Source organism: Rhincodon typus, chromosome 30 (genome assembly GCF_021869965.1).
Source record: "Rhincodon typus isolate 14 chromosome 30, sRhiTyp1.1, whole genome shotgun sequence".
Taxonomy (NCBI): domain Eukaryota; kingdom Metazoa; phylum Chordata; class Chondrichthyes; order Orectolobiformes; family Rhincodontidae; genus Rhincodon; species Rhincodon typus.
The window spans coordinates 36,177,885-36,198,165 of record NC_063361.1 but is presented as its reverse complement, the minus strand read 5'-3'; the positions used below and the strand labels follow the sequence as shown (position 1 = coordinate 36,198,165).

The 20,281-nt window shown below is 43.4% G+C and overlaps 3 protein-coding genes across 3 annotated transcripts in view; 1 reads left to right on the top strand and 2 right to left on the bottom strand.

Moving 5' to 3' along the window:
- LOC109923653 (peptidyl-prolyl cis-trans isomerase FKBP10-like) overlaps positions 1-7,777 on the top strand; it is a 43,477-nt gene extending 35,700 nt beyond the window's left edge. The window contains exons 7-10 of the mRNA XM_048614379.1: positions 1,619-1,808; positions 3,185-3,327; positions 4,915-5,078; positions 6,620-7,777. Of these exons, the coding sequence (XP_048470336.1) occupies positions 1,619-1,808; positions 3,185-3,327; positions 4,915-5,078; positions 6,620-6,808 (686 nt within the window). The 3' untranslated portion in view covers positions 6,809-7,777. The remainder of the gene's footprint in view (positions 1-1,618; positions 1,809-3,184; positions 3,328-4,914; positions 5,079-6,619) is intronic.
- Positions 1-20,281, bottom strand: part of LOC109923652 (endoplasmic reticulum protein SC65-like) — a 149,748-nt gene that overhangs the window by 59,398 nt on the left and 70,069 nt on the right. The window lies entirely within an intron of this gene.
- The window catches only part of LOC109926648 (cytosolic 5'-nucleotidase 3-like), a 60,500-nt gene continuing 48,490 nt past the window's right edge, over positions 8,272-20,281 (bottom strand). Inside the window, exons 3-10 of the mRNA XM_048614579.1 lie at positions 19,077-19,175; positions 18,387-18,456; positions 16,192-16,238; positions 13,518-13,603; positions 11,629-11,718; positions 10,803-10,965; positions 9,925-10,125; positions 8,272-9,126 (exon numbers count right to left, since the gene is read on the bottom strand). Of these exons, the coding sequence (XP_048470536.1) occupies positions 9,001-9,126; positions 9,925-10,125; positions 10,803-10,965; positions 11,629-11,718; positions 13,518-13,603; positions 16,192-16,238; positions 18,387-18,456; positions 19,077-19,175 (882 nt within the window). The 3' untranslated portion in view covers positions 8,272-9,000. The remainder of the gene's footprint in view (positions 9,127-9,924; positions 10,126-10,802; positions 10,966-11,628; positions 11,719-13,517; positions 13,604-16,191; positions 16,239-18,386; positions 18,457-19,076; positions 19,176-20,281) is intronic.

Sequence of the window (20,281 nt, the reverse complement as noted above, 5' to 3'; positions counted from 1 at the left end):
CCTGCTGTGTTCATCCAGCTCTACACCTTGTTATCTCAGATTCTCCAGCATCTGCAGTTCCTACTGTCTCTTTCATCACCTAGTCTGCCTGCAACTCCACTTTCAAGGAACCATGCACCCGCACCCACAGGTCCCTTTGTTCAGATTCTCCAGGGCCCTACAATTTACTTTTAATAGCCTACTCCTATTATCTATGTTTCTATTTATCTTGTTGCTGTCTGTGGAAGCTTGCTGTGCACAAATTGGCTGCTGTTTTCTTTCACTACAACGGTGACTACACTTTTAAAAAGGACTTCACTGGCTGCAATGTGTTTTGGAATATCTCCCACCTCCCAAGTGGCTTTCTTTCTCAGAGAAGTCCTGCCCTGGTTTGCCTTAGCAAAATACAACACCTCACATTTATCTAAATTAAATTCCATCTGCCACTCCTGTGGTCCATCTGATCAATTTCTAACAGGAGTAGACAGGGTAAATGCAGGAAAGATGTTTCCCATGACCAGGGGGTCACAGTCTGAGGATATGGGTTGGCCCTTTAGGACTGAGATAAGGAAAAACTGTCTTCACCCAGAGAGAGGTGAGCCTGTGGAATTCTCTGCCACTGAAAGCCATTAAGGCCAAAACGTTGAACGTTCTCAAGGAGCAGTTAGACATAGTTCTTGGGGCTAAAGGGATCAAAAGGTATGAGGAGAAAGTGGGAACAGGGGACAGAGTTGAATGAAAAGCCATGATTATAGAATATAGAACAGTACAGCACAGTACAGGCCCTTTGGCCCATGATGTTGTGCCGACATATTATCCTACTAAGATCAAACTACCCTGCATACCCTACATTTTACTATCCTCCATGTGCCTATCCAAGAGTCGCTTAAAAGTCTCTAAAGTATCTGACTCCACTACCACTGCTGGCAGCGCATTCCACACACCCACCACTCTCTGTGTGAAGAGCCTACCTCTGACATCTTCCCTATACCTTCCTCCAATCACCTTAAAATTATGCCCCCTCGTAATAGTCATTTCAGCCCTGGGAAAAATTCTCTGACTATCCACTCTATCTATGCCTCTCATCATCTTGTACACCTCTATCATGTCACCTTTCATCCTTCTTCACTCCAATGAGAAAAGCCCTAGTTCCCTCAACCTTTCCTCATAAGGCCTGCCCTCCAGTCCAGGCAGCATCCTGGTAAATTTCCTCTGCACCCTCTCTAAAGCTTCCACATCTTTCCTATAATGAGGTGACCAGAATTGAACACAATATTCCAAGTGTGGTCTAACCAGAGTTTTATAGAGCTGCAGCAATGTTGAATGGTGAGGTAGGCTTGAAGGGATTAATAGCCTACTCCTATTATCTATGTTTCTATTTATCTTGTTGCTGTCTGTGGAAGCTTGCTGTGCACAAATTGGCTGCTGTTTTCTTTCACTACAACGGTGACTACACTTTTAAAAAGGACTTCACTGGCTGCAATGTGTTTTGGAATATCTCCCACCTCCCAAGTGGCTTTCTTTCTCAGATCTGAAATCCTTCCTGTCTCAGTGCTAGAACTGGGTACATTTGTTGCTCCTGTTTGTACAATGCTTTCAAGTCACTGCAGATTGACTGTGTCTGGATTTTTGTCTGCAGCCAATAAGATTCCACCCTCCGCTGTGCTGGTCTTTGATGTTCACATCATCGATTTCCACAATCCAAAGGATAAAGTGCAAATCCAACCTTACTTCAAGCCAGATGCCTGTAACAGGACATCACAGATCAATGACTATGTGACTTATCACTACAATGCTTCTCTCATGGATGGTACCCAACTCTACACCTCGTACGTTATTCAGTTTTTTTTTTACCAAAGTAGGTCTCATTGTCCATCATGCTATTGAGATTGGGATGAACATTCCAATCCAGGGGACAACTTGTGCTAATCTAAGGTAGAACACTAGAAGAGTACAGATGATGCATATTCCTGCCATAGTCTTTGGAAATTGGATGCTCACTAGAATCCTTGACCATAGTGGGAGCCTGAAGGTCCTGGATTCAAGCCCCAGGCACCGAATATAGGCTGCCAGCCCAGTGCAGTAGGGATTGCTGCACTGCCAGAAGTGTTCTTTTGGATGGGATGTTATACTGAGGCCTCATTTGTCTCACACAATGCCAATCTCACATTTGAGAGAGCACAGAAACTATTTGGAAGAGTAGAGGAGGTCTCCTTGGTGGCCTGCTCAGTATCTATCCCTTCAAAATCATCAAAAATAGACTGACTGAAACTGCTATCTTATTGGATCTTGTATATGAGTTATTTGCCACATTTCTTTTTACAAAACGATATTGGCTACACCTAAAAAGAATTTCATTTATTGCAACGTCTTGAAGGCACTTGAAGGTGCTAAAGAAACATATAAATGTATAAATATAAATGTTTCTTTCCTCTTCCCAACTGAAGGGAAAAGTATCCGATGACTTTCCAAATTATTTAGTGCAAACCATAATGCACTGGCTCTGGAATGATCCCTCTGTGCTGTAACAGTGCCAGGCACCAGAATTTAGGCTTCACATTCACTGGGTTTGGGATGATAACAATGGGACAGGGCGCACATCCATTTTCTATTTACTGTGGGATGTGGGCATTGCCGGTTGGTCCGGCATTTATTTCCCGTCCATAGTTGCCCTTGAGAAGGTGGTGGTGAGCTGCTTTCTTGACCCTTAGGGAGGGAATTCCAGGATTTTGACCCAGCAACATTGAAGGAACAGTGATATATTTCCAAGTCAGGATGGTGAATGGCTTCATGTCACATACAATCTATAGGAAAGTATGAGGTTGTGTATTTTGGATGGGAATGGGATTAAACTTTGACTGGAATGGGACCCAGGGTAGAGGTCAAACCACCTGTGGCTCCTCACTGTCTGCCAATGCTCACAGTCACTGCCAGGGTAAGGGGTGTATTCTAGTAAGCCTGTGTGGTTTCCTTAGTAAATATCAGGGTTAACAAAAGAAGAGGAAAATACTGATAAGATTGTATTTGAATATTATGGTCCAGTGCCCCTGGATGGGGCCATTACTGCACAATAGGGGGTGGGCAGGGCCAGGGTTGATTATCTACATTCCATAGCTCCTGGTAGTTTCTCATAAACAAGTAATCGCTAAGGTTTTGACTGAGTGCAACAATTTCTCTTTCTGTTTGTTTTGTTGTCGTCCTTTAGCCGTGAGCTTGACACTCCTCCAACTTTAATCCTGGGCTCCTCGAAAACAATTGAAGGGTTGAGTCAAGGCTTGCTTGACATGTGTATCGGAGAGAAACGGATTTTGACAGTACCGCCGCATCTTGGTCATGGAGAGAAGGGAGGTAAGGAAGTTTCTTCAATATTGTGAGGCTTGCTTAAACCCTATATTAAAAAAATACGAAAGAACTGCAGATGCTGTAAATCAGGAACAAAGACAGAAGTTGCTGGAAAAGCTCAGCAGGTCTGGCAGCATCTGTGAAGAAAATATCAGAGATAATGTTTCAAGTCCAATGACTCTTTCTCAGAACTTGTTTTTGCTTAAACTCTAAACCTGACTTGTTCCCATATTTAATCTAGTCGGGGTAGTAATGTGTCATTGCTGTGGGATTGTATAAGCAGCATTGTGGGTTTAGACCAGCCAATTCGATTTGAATACATTTTTCCTATCTGAACACCACCTCTTGATGTTGGATTGACAACAAATGATCGATATCCTTTGGGGAAAGAAACCAACTTGGCTGCTCTGACACCTGGCACCTTGCCCGTCCAGCACAGAGGGCTCCAATGAGCTTACATTTGTATCTAACCTTCTGCCATATGCTCATCGCACCCAGCTTGGGGCACCTAGGGATGAGCAATAAATACCCATCGAGCCTGTGATACCCACATCTTGTGAGTGAATATTGTTCCTCATATTCTTCCTCACCATAATTCCCCTGCTCAATGTTTTAATTGTCCAGCCCTTACTTTTTTCTGCTGTTTGCTGTGACTACTTTAAATGCATTCACAGGAACTGGCCATCACTGGCTGGACCAACATTTATTGCCCATCCCCAGAGGGCAGTTGAGACTCAACCACATTGCTGTGGGTCTGGAGTCACATGTAGGCCAGAACGGGTGAGAACAGCAGTTTCCTTCCCTAAAGGACATTAGTGAACCAGATGGGTTTTACCCTGACAATGGATTCGTGGTCATCATTAGACTCTTAATTCCAGATTTTTATTGAATTCAAATTCCACCGTCTGCTGCGACAGGATTTGAACCCGGGACCCCAAAACAATACTTGGGTCTCTGGATTAATAGGCCAGTGATAGTACCATAGGCCATCGCCTCCCCACACTGCATTGGTCAAAGCATTAAGTCCAACTTGCTAGTTTCCCTTGAACCCCTGTCACACGTGACTTCAAATGACACAACGCTTGGCCATGTTGAGAATTCCCTTCAGCCTCTCTACCCACTCAACATAAAGAAGAACAGAAAGAGGCTAAGCAGCCCCAAGCTGGGTGCGATGAGCATATGGCAGAAGGTTAGATACAAACGTATGCTCATTGGAGCCCTCTGTGCTGGACGGGCAAGGTGCCAGGTGTCAGAGCAGCCAAGTTGGTTTCTTTCCCCAAAGGATATCGATCATTTTGCCATTTGGTTAGAACCTTGCTGATCTCCACCTTAACTCCATTAACTCATTTTCATTCCATACTCCGTAATAGCCTTACCCAACAAAATCGTCCAATCCAGCTCTTTTTGTCTTAACTCCCCTCACCCCCAACCAGTGTCCTGGTTTCTTTGAATATATGATTTAAACCAATGTACCTCACTATCTGGGTTCTTAGTTTGTGATATCTGTCCATTCCAGTGTCTGTCCTGGTACTGATATTAAAGTGATTTCTAAAGACTGTGTTTCTTCCCTCCCACACCCCACACCGCCTCCAGCTGGAGATGTACCAGGCAGTGCAGTGCTGATGTTTGATGTTGAACTGCTCGACATGAAGCCAGGGGTCCCAGAGGGTTATCTGTTTGTTTGGACTGATAAACCTCCAGCCAAACTCCACGAGGAGCTTGATAGCAACCAGGACGGAGAGATCTTACTTGAAGAGGTAACGTGCAGATAGTCTCTCTCCAGCAGCTCATTCCCCAGTAGTGGGATTTTTTGTTTTTTATATACGTTCATGGGATGTGGGTGTCTCTGGCTAGATCAGCATTTATTGCCCATCCCTAATTGCCCCAGAGGTCAATTAAGTGCAACCACATTGCTTTGGGTCTGGAGTCACATGTAGGCCAGACGAGGTAAGGACACCACTCATGTCACGTGAGTGAACCAGGTGAGATTTTCCTGACTCTTAATTCCAGATATTTTATTGAATTCCAACATCACCATCTGTCATGGTGGGATTCGAAGTTACCTCCTCAGAACATTACTTGGATCTTTGAATTGATAGTCTAGTGATAATACCACTAGGCCATCACCACTTGTCCAGATCAAAACTGTCTATATAAAATGTGACTCAGCACATCTAGCCCAGTCCTTGCACAGTGCAGTCAGATACTCATAAGCATTGCAAGATGAAAGAAATCAGAGATGTTTGAAACTAGAATTGAAATTCTTCCTGTATGGCACAGGAGGAGAGTTCAGAGATAGAGAGGGTTGACTTATAGACCAGGATAAGGATTTTAAAACTGATGCATCACTGGAATGGGAGTCAATGAAACTCAACAAGGCCATGGTGATGTCTGACTACTTTATGTATTAATTAATGCAATTAACTGACTGCTCTGTAAACCTGTTAAAAAAAAATCTAGATTCCCTCAGGTTTACATGCCTTCTCCAGTGGATTAGACTGCTAACCTTCACCTGATCTGACCAGTTCAATATTCTAAAGAACCTAGACTAGGTCAGTCTCCAATCTCCAGTCAAAATGGGGTCAGTCACCTTGAGTGTAGTTTCAGCTGAGAAGGGAGAAAGAATTTCAGATCAAATGCACTTTGTGCAAGTTTTAAAACAAAATGTAAAGTAAAAGAATTGAAACTGGACTGAGTCCTTTGAGACTGGCCAAAAGTGACCTGGAGCATGTTAGAATAATCTGCTGTGGTAATCCATAATCTGATTTAATTTACTTTAAGATTTCTTTCTCTTCTCTGTAAATACATTGGAGATGTTTCAGAGAAAGTTTGCTAAATTGATCCCTGGAATGAGCAGGTTGTTTTATGAGGAAAGTACAGACAGACTGGGCTTGTTTCCACTGAAGTTTAGAACAGTGAGGGGAAACTTGATTGAAGTATACAAGATCCTGAATGGTCTTGATAAAGTGATTGAGGAAAAGACGTTTCCTCTTGTGGGTCAGTCCTGAACTGGGTTGGGGAGTTCTGTATTAAAATTAGGGCTCGCCCTTTTAGGGCAAAGAGAAGGAAAAATGATGGCTCTGTGACTTTGGGACTGGGTTATCTGAAAAGGAAGAATGTACAGGGTTCCAGGAGAAGGCTGGGGGGTGGGGATAGTGAGGTGCTCCATCAGCAAGCCAGCACAGTGACGATGGGCCAAATGGTTACAGCCCAGAAGCCATTCTGCTCAGTTTGTGAGAAAACCCTGACCTGGGATACTGTTGGGTTTTAACTCAAACTTATGCTTTTTTGTCGACAGTTTACTCGTTATATCATGGCACAGGTTGATCAAGGCACAGGTCGTCTCTCACCAATCGACGATCCTGACAAACTAATCAATGACATGTTTAAAAATCAAGACCGCAACCAGGATGGGAAGATCACTCCAGATGAGCTCAAACTGAAGACTGATGAGGACAATGAACAGATTGTGAAAGATGAGCTCTGAATATCTTACATATTAAAAAAATTTCCAAAATTTCCCAAAGCAAGCACCCTGTAAATATAACATTGGAAGAAAAGGTTTTCAATTCTCTATTCTGTTTACTAGTTTAGTTTAATGGCCCCATTTGCATTTTTTTCCTTGTCGCTCCTTTCTGTTGCTTGTTTTGACTTTCTCCTTGTGAGGTTGTCCCCTCCGCATAGTTGCTCAGGATCAATGATGCTAGGATTGATTGTCCTGCTTTCTAGGTGAGGTCTGGGGACACTAATCAATGATTACACCTGCATTAATAACACTGCGTTGTGTGGGTGTGCACCTGTGTGTCAAGTACTTAGAAATAAGTTCAAGGGGAAAATTGCCAAAAACTGACCCTGCAGCTCTCTGTAAATCTCAAATTCTCAATGGAAAGGTCCAACAAACATCCACAACAAACTGTAGAAAGAGTTCTTAATACTGTGTTTGGAAACAGTGATTTTGAGAAAGTTACTCTTTCCAATCCCCCCATCCCATCAGCTGTGACTCCCTAAAGTTTTCACAGCGGTAATCACAAAACTGCTCAAATTCAGGGAATGAGCCACACATGGGGGTGCCTTTAATGCTTTGGGAGAACTGTCTCTCTATTCAGGACACACAGGGTCTTGGTTGAGGGCTCTTGTTCCCTCAATCCTGTCCTGACTGAGTTCAGTGCCTTTCACTGGCTGTGTCTGTTGTATGGAGATAGTTGCTTGAGGCTACGCCTGGACTTATACCCGTTCTTGACTTCAGTTGTTATTAAGTTCCAGGTCTCCTGTTCAGGATATTTCTCATCCTTTTTTTAAATATGCATTGAGTGGATTTTGTGAAGAGTGTTTGTGGAGTGAAGCTGTGGTCCCTGATCTCCAATGGATGCCTTGATATTTGATGCTGTAAGGAAGTGGAGAATTTCCACACCATTTGGAAAAGGATAACTAAATGGATTTCTTGTATAAAATCTTATAAACTTTTGTCATCATTTTGTTTGATTTAGATACTATATTCTCATGGTTAGGGCCATTATTGGCAATTATTGTTGAAAATGTGCTGGCAGGGGGTTTGACATGACGACTTCAGAGGGTAATTAGTAATCAAGCAGTTTGTTGTGGAACTGAAGTTACTTACAGGCACCGAGCAGGTAAAAAAGGCACACTACCTCTCCTCTTTACTAATGAGCTCATGTCAGGACCACTAGTTCAGTAACAACCCTATCCTCCTTATAATTGGCAAATGTGTGATTGTAATCAAAAGTGACGGTCTAGGGATCTGCCAACAACCCCGTAACTGAGAAAGAGTAATTTTTTTCAGAGGTTAGTTTATCAGAAGGGATTAAAATGGCAGAGACCAAAATAATTCTTTACAGATTATCAGGGAAATTGGCATTCACTAAATCTGTACATTTTTTTCTCCAATTACCAAATATGACTGACCCCTCACTAAGAAATAACCACAAATACTGTTTTTTAAAATGGAATTTTTATTTAAAATCTGAATTGGTAAATGTTTGACTGTGACAGAAGTGTAGGGGAGGTAGCAAGTTAAGATTTCTTCAATCATGCAAGTGAATGTTTTAAGAACACAATTTATCTACGAAGGAACAGAATACTAAATAAAATAGACTCTCTTTAGGTTAATTATTTTTATTCATTCATTTGATGTGGGTGACACTAGCTAGACCAGCATTTATTATCCATCCCTAATTTCCCAGACAGCAGTTGAGTCAACCACATTGCTGCGGGTCTGAAGTCACACGTAGGTCAGACAAGGCAAGGATGGCAGTTTCCTTTCCTAAAGGGCATTAGTGAACCAGATGGGTTTTTACAACAATCGGCAATAGATCATCATCAAACTCTTCATTCTAGATTTTTTTAAAAATTGATTTCAAATTCCACCATCTGCTGTGGCAGGATTCCAACCCAGGTTCCCAGGACATTACCTGGGTCTCTGGATTAACAGTATAATGATAATACCACTGGGCCATTGCCTCCTCTTGACCTTTTGACATAAAGGGCTGCAGTGTCCCCACATAATTTTTAAAATATTATGAACAGAGTGGGTCCAGTTGTACAGTCCCTGCTTCCTCTGTGCGTCACAGACCACATTAAACAAACTCGCAGCCAGCCTTGAAACCTGGCCCAGAGTTGGGGCATAGAGATGATTCTGACAATTGCAGACTAACTGTCCTATCAGCAATCTAACAAATGTTTGGGATTGAGAATGTATTTCAAGATTCCATTCGCTACATCCAATGTTTCATCATTCACGAGAACAATGTCATACGAGGCCAGGTATTTGTTCAGGAGCTGATCGACCTGCAGGAGAAAGACAGGATACTGAGGTGGGAAGACTGCATGGGAATGGAGAAAGTTTTGATTAGAATCTACAACAAACCAGATAAACACACTACCCAATGCTCCTGAGCCATGCAGATTAGAAATATTCAGTTCCAAGCTGAATTAAGGGATTTCAGCCACAGCAGAACTAGCAACCTGTTAACCTGGAATATACTGACACTTGGGCTTCAGGTGATAAAGCAGCCTGTGTTCTAGATGTGAGTGCACATTTCATTCTGAGTGAGAACAAGATTGGACATTACATGTGTTGCCTTCCTTAGTTAAATATATACTGTCATGAGGAATGCTTCTTGGGCAAGACCCTGCACCCATGGGTATAACTCTATCTCAGAATAGTTTAGAAAAACAGACTTTGGATTGACTGAGGTTTTTCAGACACGTAAAACAGCCTAGAAGTTAGAAACTTTTTCCGCTGGCTGGAAAGATTAGAAAGGAGGCAGCCATAACATGAATCAGTCAGGCCATTCAAGAGAAAATGAGAAAACATTGCAAAGAGTAACTGTGTGGAACTCACTGCCACATAAAGGAAACAGTGTTAGCTCAATGAATAATTTAAAATCTGAGAATGATAGAGTGCTGCTTGCTGATATGGATATTACGCAGAGTTTGATTAACATGACACTAAATGCTACAGAAGACTTGAATGAACTTCTCCAGTTCTTAACCTGGTGCCTGTGTTAATCACTTGTGATTCTGGAATGTCTTTTGATTGAATGCTCAAGAAGGTGCATTGGGCTGCTGCAGATCTCCCCTCACCTTGTCATTCAGGAATCCAATTTTCAGGATGTTCTCCTGTTTCTGGACTCCGTCGGCCATGTTGAGATCCCCCAGCGAGTCTCCCAGGAGAATGATGTTGCTGTAGCTTTCCAGCTGTTCAAAGTGTTTGGAGTTGTGCAGGGCCCCCTCGCGCTTGTTGTAAACATGGATTATTTCACCTTTAAATCCTTTCAGAACCCCCTGAGGGGAAAAAACATGCACAGCAAGCTTTTAACATGAAGCATCACTGGCCCTGAATTTAAAGTTGCCCTAGTCACCAACACTTGCATTAATATAGCACCTTTCACAACTCCCATATCCTTAAGTGTTTCACAGCATTATTTGCAGTATTTTTGAGTGCACCACCTAATGAAAGAAACATGGCAGCCAATATGCACACAGCAATGGCATTTTATGGCATTTTACATTCTGACACATGGACGCAAACTGCTTCCCAGTCTATGTTGAGTGATTTTATTTAAATACAAAAAACAATAGACAAATCCAAACTTATGGAACTAACCACACTATAAAGGAGAATGATAAAACCAGTGAGCACACTGTGTTTAAACTGTGATGTTCACTATTAGCCTTTATAATAGGTTTTACCTGGAAGGAATTCAAATTGCCTTCACCTCCAGTGACAGTCATTGTACAATCTTTCCCACAATCATTAATTTTTCTTCTCCTTTCAGAGTGACAGTAGATCCTGACCATACCCTAATCTGACTGCAGGCAATTACAGAACTCAGCAACCCCATTACCTAAGCTTTATGTTAACCCTCCCCAGTAACAACTCTGAAAGCAGAGGCTTGAATACTTCATCCCCATCATGCCCAGCCCCATAACCCCGATACAAGCCTCAGTCATTCACTCACATTCTCATCAAAGTCCATGAAGTTTGACACCACTGTGATGTTTTGGTGATAGACATCAAACTGCTGAATGATTTCCTCCAGAACATCACCTATGCCAGCCGAAAATATCAAGACAGGAACGTTGTGTTTGTGAAGTTCATCAAAGAAAACCCTGAATCCATCCCTGAGAGAGGAAAATGCACATTGGACAGGTGAATGATTGCTGAACAGAGAGCTGGGTTCACTCAGGATTAGACAGCTGAAAGAAATGGTGGGAGAAAGAAAACTAACTTGTATTTAAATAGCACCTTTCACAGCTTTTGGATATCATTCATCACCAATGAAGTACTTTTTGAAGTGAGTCACTGTTGTAATGTGGGGAGCAGAATTTATGCACAGCAAGCTTCCACAAACAATAATGTGATAATGATGAGAGATTATTTGACATTTGGTGAAATTGGTTGAGGGACACATCTTAGTTAGAACAGCAGGGAGAACACCCCATGGGATCTTTTATGTTCACCCCAAGGGTGCAGATGGGGCCTCAGTTTATTGTCTTACCCAAAAGACAGTACCTCTGACTCTGCTCCAAGCATCTGAAGTGACAGTTGTCTGACTCACTGTAACAGCACTGTCCTCTGCTCACTATAATAGCACTGTCCCCTGACTCACTGTAAACAGCACTGTCCTCTGACTCACTGTAACAGCGCTGTCCTCTGACTCACTGTAACAGCGCTGTCCTCTGACTCACTGTAACAGCACTGTCCTCTGACTCACTGTAAACAGCGCTGTCCATTGTGCCCCAGCTGGGAGTTAAAACACACAACACATGACAGATCATTCCTACCTCAGCTCAATGTCCGATTCCCTCACGGTTTTGGCCAGTTTGCTCTTTTCAATCTTCTCCCCAACAAGGAGCTCGTGTACTTTTGTCCACCTACCAAGAGAGCAGAGAGTCCAGGGTCAGAGCTCAATCATTTCCAGTTAATCTACACCTGAAAATAGACTTGAGGCTTCCCACTTCATTAGCATTCACCACCGACGCACAGTAGAAGCCGTGTGCACCATCCACAAGATGCCCTGCAGAAATTCAACAAGACTCCTTAGACAGCATCTTCCAAACCCACGACCACTTCCATCTAGAAGGACAAGGGCAGCAGATACATGGGAACACCACCCCCCCATATCACCACACCCCCCCCACCAAGCCACTCACTATCCCGACTTGGAAAAATATCGCCATTCCTTCAGTGTCGCTGGATTAGAATCCTGGAATTCCCTCCCTAAGGGCATTGTGGGTGACCTAAATAATAAAGACAGCAGCTGTTCAAGAAAGCAACTCAACACCACCTTCACAAGGGCAACTAGGGATGGGGTAAATTATTATCAAGTCCAAATAACCAGAATTAACTCGAAGAAAAACCTACCTAAATTAGGATAGGCTTTTATTCCTGAAGTTTAGAAGAATAAGCAGTGATCTTACTGAGACATATAATCTTGAGAGATCTTGACAGGGTGAATGTGGACAGAATAATTCCTGTTCTGGGAGAATCCAGAACTAGAGGTCACTGTTTAAAAATCGCAGGCCACCCATTTAAAACCAACAGAGGGGCCAAGGGGCCATGTCCCTGAGCAGCAGAGGAGCCACGTTCTCGGAGCGACGGAGGGCTGTGTACCCAGAGCGACGGTGAGGCCGCACACCAGGGCATCGTGGGGGCCGAGTCTCGGGGCAATGGATTGCCAAGAGAGCTCTTCAGCGAGAAGCGGTTTCGATGGGCTCTGGAGCGGCAGCTGAGTCGGTCTGTCAGCCTGTGAGACCTGGAGAGGGGTTCTCGTTTTCCACATGGAGTAGGCCCCCAACAGCAGCATGGTGTGGACTGGTATAGCCAGGAGCAGGACACTCTCGGCAGCATAGTGCAGGCTGGTGAACCCAGAGTGGGACTCTGACGGTGGTATAGCAGCGAAGAAGGAAAGTTGGACTCTCTTTAAGCTATCTTTCCTTATTTTATTCTGTGAATGGCGCTTATGTATGAGTCACGGTGCACACTTTTCACTGCATTTTATTTTGAATGTACGTGACAATAAAGGATATTCAAACAGGATCAGGCCTAACTTTTCCTCTTGTGCATCTTTGGAATGCTCTGAAGAAGTGCTAGAAGGCCCTTGAATGTTTTCAAGTGAAAGGGAGATAGATTCCTATTAAGAAAGGATCTCAGGGGAGCGGAAGAACGTGGAGTTGAGGTTATAATCAGGTTAGCCATGATCTTGTTAAATGGTGTAGGAGGATGGAGGGGCTGAATGGCCTTCTCCTGAATTGTATGTTTGTACAGTATGAATAACTAAATAAAAAGAAAATCACAAATGTTCTGCAAGTTTATTTAAACTCAAGCTCTACAAAATCCACATCAGCCTAGTAAAGGGGAATAGGGCAGACCAGAAATAAAAGAGGATGGATTACTCAACTCAATGAAAGGATGGACAGAAGGCAGGAGGCAAGGAGATCCCTCAGTGATGGAGAAATTTGGTAACCAGAAACCTCTTGTCTCATCTGTTTCTGTGGAGCTCACTGTCCTCACTATCTATTGGGACCCCAACCCCGCTACCTCCACCCCCAAACCGAGCAGGGAACAGTGGAACCCGATCACCTTTCCAGATCCCCTACTCTGTGTGGCTGGATGTCAGGAATGGAGACAGTAACAATAAAACTGGATCAAAAGTCCGAGCACTGTGACCTACCACTCAATCATCAAGGGAAGCTTCTCTTCAGTGCTGCGTGAGGGGTCGATTTCAATGGGATAGTAAAAGTTGAGAAGGTCCCTCAGCTGTAACGAGAGAGGGAGAACTGTTATTGTAGCAATGTGGTGTCAATCCTGTTTAATTACTACTCCCATCTCTTCAGGGGGCATGGGGTGCACCTTTTGGACTCTACAATTGAAGCCATTCATACACCATGGGAGAGAGAGAGGGACAGGAAACGCGCAGAAGGTTAAAGGCTGATCTAATCACAATATCTGAAATAATAAAGAGAGTTGACAGGGAGAAAAGAACAATTTTTCCGCGAGGCAAAGAGGCAGGATATGAGACAAGGTTAAAGGTGAGCCTTGGAAAAACACTTAATATACCCCTTCCTCCAGCACGGAATTGGTCAGAGCAGACAGAGGCTAGCTGTGGTGGAGTGCTTTTCACACTGGAGATCTGTGACCAGTGGTGTTCCACAAGGATCAGTGTTGGGAGCTGTTGTTTTGTAATTTATATATAAATGATTTGGACAAAAATGTAGGTGATCTAATTAGTAAGTTTGCAGACAATATGAAAATTGGTAGAGTTGTGGATCATGAGGAAGGGTGTCAAAAGATAAAGCAGGATATAGATCAGCTGGAAAGTTAGGCAGAAAAATGGCAGATGGAGTTTAATCCAGACAAGTGTGAGGTGATGCATTTGGGAGGTCAAATGCAAAAGGAAACTATACAGTAAGTGGCAGGACCCTGGGGAGCATTGATATACAGAGGGATCTTGGGGTGCAAGTCCATAGCTCCCTGACAGTGACAACACAAGTGGGTGAGGTGGTAAAGAAGGCGTACAGCATGCTTGCCTTCATCAATCGGTGCACTGAGTACAAGGGTTCACCAGTCATGTTGCAGCTGTATAAAACTTTAGTTAGGCCATATTTGGAGTATTGTGTGCAGTTCTAATCACCACATTATAGGAAGAACGTGGAGACTTTGGAGAAGGTGCAAAAGAGGTTTATAAGGATGTTGCCTGGATTGGAGTGTCCAATATAAGGGGGAGAGGCTAAGGGGTGACCTGAGAGCAGTATGTACATTTTTGAGGGGCATCACAGGGTTGAAGTCTTTTTCCCAGGGTGGAAAGGTCAAGTACTAGGGGGCATAGGTTTATGAGAGGGGTAAAGTTTAAAGGAGATGCATGAGGCAGGTTTTTTACACAGAGATACCTGAAATATACTGCCAGGGGAGGTGGTAGAAGCAATGTTCATGAGGCATTTGAACAGATACATGACAGGCAGGAATAGAGAGATATGCACCATGCGCAGGCAGATGGGATTAGTTTAGAATGGTATCATGACTGGCACAGATATGGTGGGCTGAAGGGTCTGCTCCTGTGCTGTACTGTTCTATGTCTATGTTCATTATGTGGAGGTGCCGGTGTTGGACTGGGGTGGATAAAGTCAGAAGTCACACAACACCAGGTTATAGTCCAACAGGTTTATTTAAAAACACAAACTTTCGGAGTGCTGCCCCTTCATCAGCTGAAATGAAGGAAAGCATACAGGCACAGAGTTTATAGGCAGTGAGGTCAAAAGATCATACAAATGGTGTGAGTGCAGTGTCGAATAATAAGTCTCTGCAAGTGACCAAAAGTGTCAGATGGTGTGAGTAAAGTGTCAACAGCTGAATAGTAAGTGAGGGGGGTGATCTATAATCCAATTAATGGAGGCACAGAGACAATTACAAAAAATTAAAAATAAGGTGGGAATAAACCAAACGGCTGGAATAACATCAAAGTAACAAATGATCCAAAACTGTACAAACTAAGTAAGGTAGAAAGATCATAACAAGTATTTCAGCCATTTGGTTTGTTTCCAGAACCATATTATTTTTAATTTTTTGTAATTATTTTTCTGCCTCAATTATAGATCATCACCTTCAGCTGTTGACACTTTTGATCACTTGCAGAGACTTATTATTCCAAACTCCACTCACACCATTTGTATGATCTTTTGATCTCTCTGCCCATTGATCTCTTTGCCTATATATTATGTGCATGTATGCTTTTCCTCACTTCACCTGATGAAAGGGCAGCACTCCAAAAGCTTGTACTTTCAAATAAACCTGTTAGACTATAACCTGGTGTTATGTGTCTTTTGACTATGTTCATTGTGATTCAGAACACAGAGATAAAGTCAAGTCGCCATCGTCTTACTAGACCATAGGGCTGCTATCTCATTACAGAGAGATGACTGGTAGTGGTTTAACCTGAGGGTCAACATACCTCAGGCGAGGGGAGAGGTTAAGAAGGAGGGCCCTCAGCCAGTGGGGGAACTGAACCTACACTGTTAGCATCACACTGCTTCACAAACCAACCGTCCAGCCAACTGAACTAAACCAACCCTTAAACAGAGATATTTAACAGGCAAGGAGATATTTACCTGGGAAACAGGATATGGAGAGTGTAGAGGGAATTGAGAGAAGTAATGTGAGAGCAAATGGGGAGCATACGATGGACCATCACTCCTGGCCCATGCAATTGTGGAAATGTACAATGTACAAAGATGCAATTTGCATGTTAATGTCACTGCCAGCAATTCCCTTCTGCAGATCATTGCCCCATGTTTTCAAATGTGAACTAAGCTGTATCTTACTTATATCTGTAAAGTGTAGGCACCAGTTACCTTGATCTTGCATTCATCGCTAATTAATGTGCTCTCATTAATAATATCTGTGGAAATCCAAAGTACATAGGTAATATTAGTACAGATCAAACTCTAATTTAAAATTCAGTTCATTTACAATCTTCCTTTTGCAAATTTCCTGAAAATTCTGGAAAATTATACGCTCACTGAAATGATACCAATTTTGGCAACAGAAGTTTGTAAATATTGTCATGGCATTAGAGCCAAACACTCCCAGGACAGGTGCAGCACAGGGTTAGACACACAGTAAAGCTCTCTCTACTCTTTTAAACTGAAAATAAAGCTCTTTTTACCCTATGCCCACCAAACATTCCCAGGGTTAGATACAAAGCAAAATTGCCTCTACTCGTTTAAATATGGAAGAGTTCCCTCTTTCCCCAGTACTAGTGCCAATATCCCATTAATTCGAATCATTTCTCCTACACTAATCTCTGAGCCACACGTTTATCTCTTTAATCTTGTTGACCCTGTGCCAACTTGCTCGTGGCTCAGGTAGTTATCTGGAGTTTACTTCTTTTTTAGTTCTGCTTTTTAATTTCACCCCTAGCTCAGCAGAACCTCTTTCCTCTTTCTCCCAATATCGTTGGTACCTACATAGACCACGACAACTGGATCTTTCCCCTCACACTCCAAGTTCCTATGCAGCCCAGATGAGAGATCCTGAACCTGGTCACCAGGCAGACAACACAGCCTTTGGGATTCTTGATCCTGGCCACAGAGAACAGTCTCTATTCCCCTGGCTATACTATCCCCAATAACTACCTCATTTCTCTTTTCTCCCTGCCTCCCGAATGGCTCCCTGTACCACGGTGCTATGGTCAGTTTGTTCATCCTCCGTACAGCCCCCACTCCCATCCACACAGGGAGCAAGAATCTCAAACCTATTAAACACGCTCCAGCTCCTTCAGCACTACCTCCCGGATCCCTCTACCTGTCTCACTCGTAGTCACACCCTCCTGTCCCTGACCACTGACCAAATTCAAGGAAGTTAACTGAATTAGTGTGACTGCCTCCTGAAACTCAGCATCCAGGTAACTCTCCCCTGTCGCGGTGTTCGAAGCTCAGAGTCCAGCTCATCAACTCTGAGCCAGAGTTCCTCAAGCAACCAACACTTGCTACAGATTCAATCACTACAAATCACAATGGGGTCCACCAGCTCCCATATCATGCAGTTACAACACATTGCCTGGCCCTGCATTTCTAGGTTAATTAGTTCTTAATTTGATTTTGAAAAATTTCATACTGGTCTTTTAATTTGTAACTATTTCCCCTACTTACCTTTAATTGTATAATAGATAGTCAAATTTATAGCTATAGCTAACCAATGAATTTATGGTTTTCCTGCAATGGCATTCTTGTGTGCTGGGCCCTGATCCTGTTTAAAAAAAAACATTACAAACTATGATCCAAAAAAAGCAAGTAAAAAACACCTCTTCCCCTCTGAACCTAATTCACACACTGCTCCAAATTCCCCATACTGCAGACTCACTTGGGCTGTGTCTCACTCTCGATGTGCCCTCTTCTTCTGGATCATGCGGAGCCTACTAAACTTAATGCACAGCACAGGATAGATAGAGAGTAAAGCTCCTTCTTCTTTTTTAAACTGAAAGCAAAACCTCCTCTACTGTTTTAAACTGAATTTAAAGCTCCCTCGACATTATCCTCTTCAAAACACTTCCAGGATAGGGACAGCACAGGATTAAGTACAGAGTAAAACTCCCTCTACACAGTTGCCATTAAACTCCCAGGACAGGGACAGTATGGGTTTAAATACAAGGTAAAGCTCTCTCAGCTTCTTAAAACTGAACTTAAAGTTCCTTCTACACTGTCTACATCAATGCACTCTGGGGACAGGTACAACACAATGTTAAACACAGAGCAAAGATCCCTCTATATTTTTAAACTTAAAGTTTCTTTTACACTATCACCATCAAACACTCCAAGTCAGGTACAACACAGCGTTAGATATAGAGTGAAGCTGCCTCTACATTGTCCCCATCCAAAACTCCCAGAACATGGACAGTTTAGGGATAGATGCAGAGTAAAGCTCCTGCTGCTCGTTTAAACTGAAAGTAAAGCTCCCTCTTAGTGTCCCCATGAAACATTCTCTCCAGTTGGTGTCGCAAAGTGACTTTTTCCAAATGACCCCCACAGTAGGAGAAGATAGTACTTACTGTAACAGGTTGTCCTTTTCTTGCTGTTTTTAGCAAATCGAGTTAAAGTCATATCAAAATCTGTAATAATCTGGAACAGAAACATTGACCTATTAATGGAGTAGATCACATGATTTCTCACTCCAGCATTCCCTTAACACAGAATAGTAGCATCTTTGACCCTGCGTAATGAATCAAACCCTACACTTCCTTAATGGGAGCTGGTAGTGTCATGGTACTGTCACTGGGGTGGTAAACCCACAGGCCCAGCTATAATGTGCTGGGGACATGGGTTCAAATGGCAACTGGTAGAATTTAAGTTCAATAATGAGGCTAAAGGCTAATAAATCCCCTGGACCTGATGGGCTGCATCCTAGGATATTAAAGAAAGCAACTTCAGAGAGTAATCTTCTTAGAATGCTCAAATTCAGGAAAAGTCCCAGAGGAACAGAAAATTGTCTGTACTTTCCTGTCCACTCCCATACTTCAATTCTTGACAGACAGGTAGTCAATTTAACTCAGTTTTAAAAGGTTCAATGAGCCCAACTCCATCACCCCCTGGGAAAGTGAATTCCACAGACTCTGAGACAAAGCAAATTCCTAGTCTCCATCACATACAGGAGACACTCTATTTTTAGTGGCCGCTTTCTGCTTTCAATCATGGTAAAGCTAGCTGGGGATAGCTATGATCTGGCTCCACTACAAACCTACCTGAAGTTTGGAGGCTCCCCCGCCACAGAGGGCAGAGATAATTTTTTCCACACGAGCTGGTTCCTGGATATGGACAGTACTTTTTCCTAATTCTGGTATCTGCAGGAAATGAAACCAGTTAGAATCAGACAGTCTGAATAACAACAGGTGTAACATATCGTCAAATCTACAGGAAGCTTGATAAACCTGCAGTATACCTCTGATCCATTAAATTAAATACAGCGAGCGTTCAGTAGTTTTAGATGGTGTTGAAAGTAAGAAGCAAGTGATTATAATAGGACTGCAGAGATAGTAGGAACTGCAGATGCTGGAAAATCCGAGACAATAAGGTGCACGGCTGGATGAACACAGCAGGCCAAGCAGCATCATAGGAGCAGAAAGGCTCTGCTACCATAATAGGACTGCAGCTTATTTATGAAACAGACTGTGATCCAGCAAACAGAAACTATGGTCATCAAACAAAACCACCACCAAGCATTCACCTCCCCTCACCCTGGTTAAACGCTGATCCCTGACCCATACAAAGACCTAGGGTACAATAATCACTGACCCCATGTCTCAAAACTAACTGCCTGGCCTCCCTCTCTGTTCCAAAACCCCGACATCAACCACTGAGCTTCATTGTACCCCCAGGGTAGGGTATGAGATTGCACACAGACCGCAGCATTCAGATGTCCACTCATAACACCATCCTGCTGCTGAAGCAGCTTTGGGCCTGTCCACCTTGCTGACCCATGCACCCTTGTACAATGAAAAATTTCAGCATGACACCAAATCCCACCAATATACAGGTCAATGATTGTCAAACATTGCCACAAATGAGCATGGCTTCAATCATGTCTCCTTGGTCCCCCACACACACATTCCCTATTTCAATCACCTCCCATTTGCTCCCTGTTCCTTATTTCAATCATGTTCCCTTGCCCCATTCCCTATTCCAATCCACCCACTGGTCACCAATTCCCTGATTTGTGCCTCATTCCAAACATGAGACATGGGCACTGGGGCAGTGGGCACTGGGTAGGACAGGGCAGTGGGCAGGACGGGCAGTGGGCACTGGGTGGGGGGCACTGGGCAGGACAGAGCAGTGGGCACTGGCCAGGACGGGGCACTGGGCAAAATGGGGCACAGGGCAGGACGGGGCACAGGGCAGGACAGGGCAGTGGGCAGGACGGGGCAGTGGGCAGTGGGCAGGACGGGGCAGT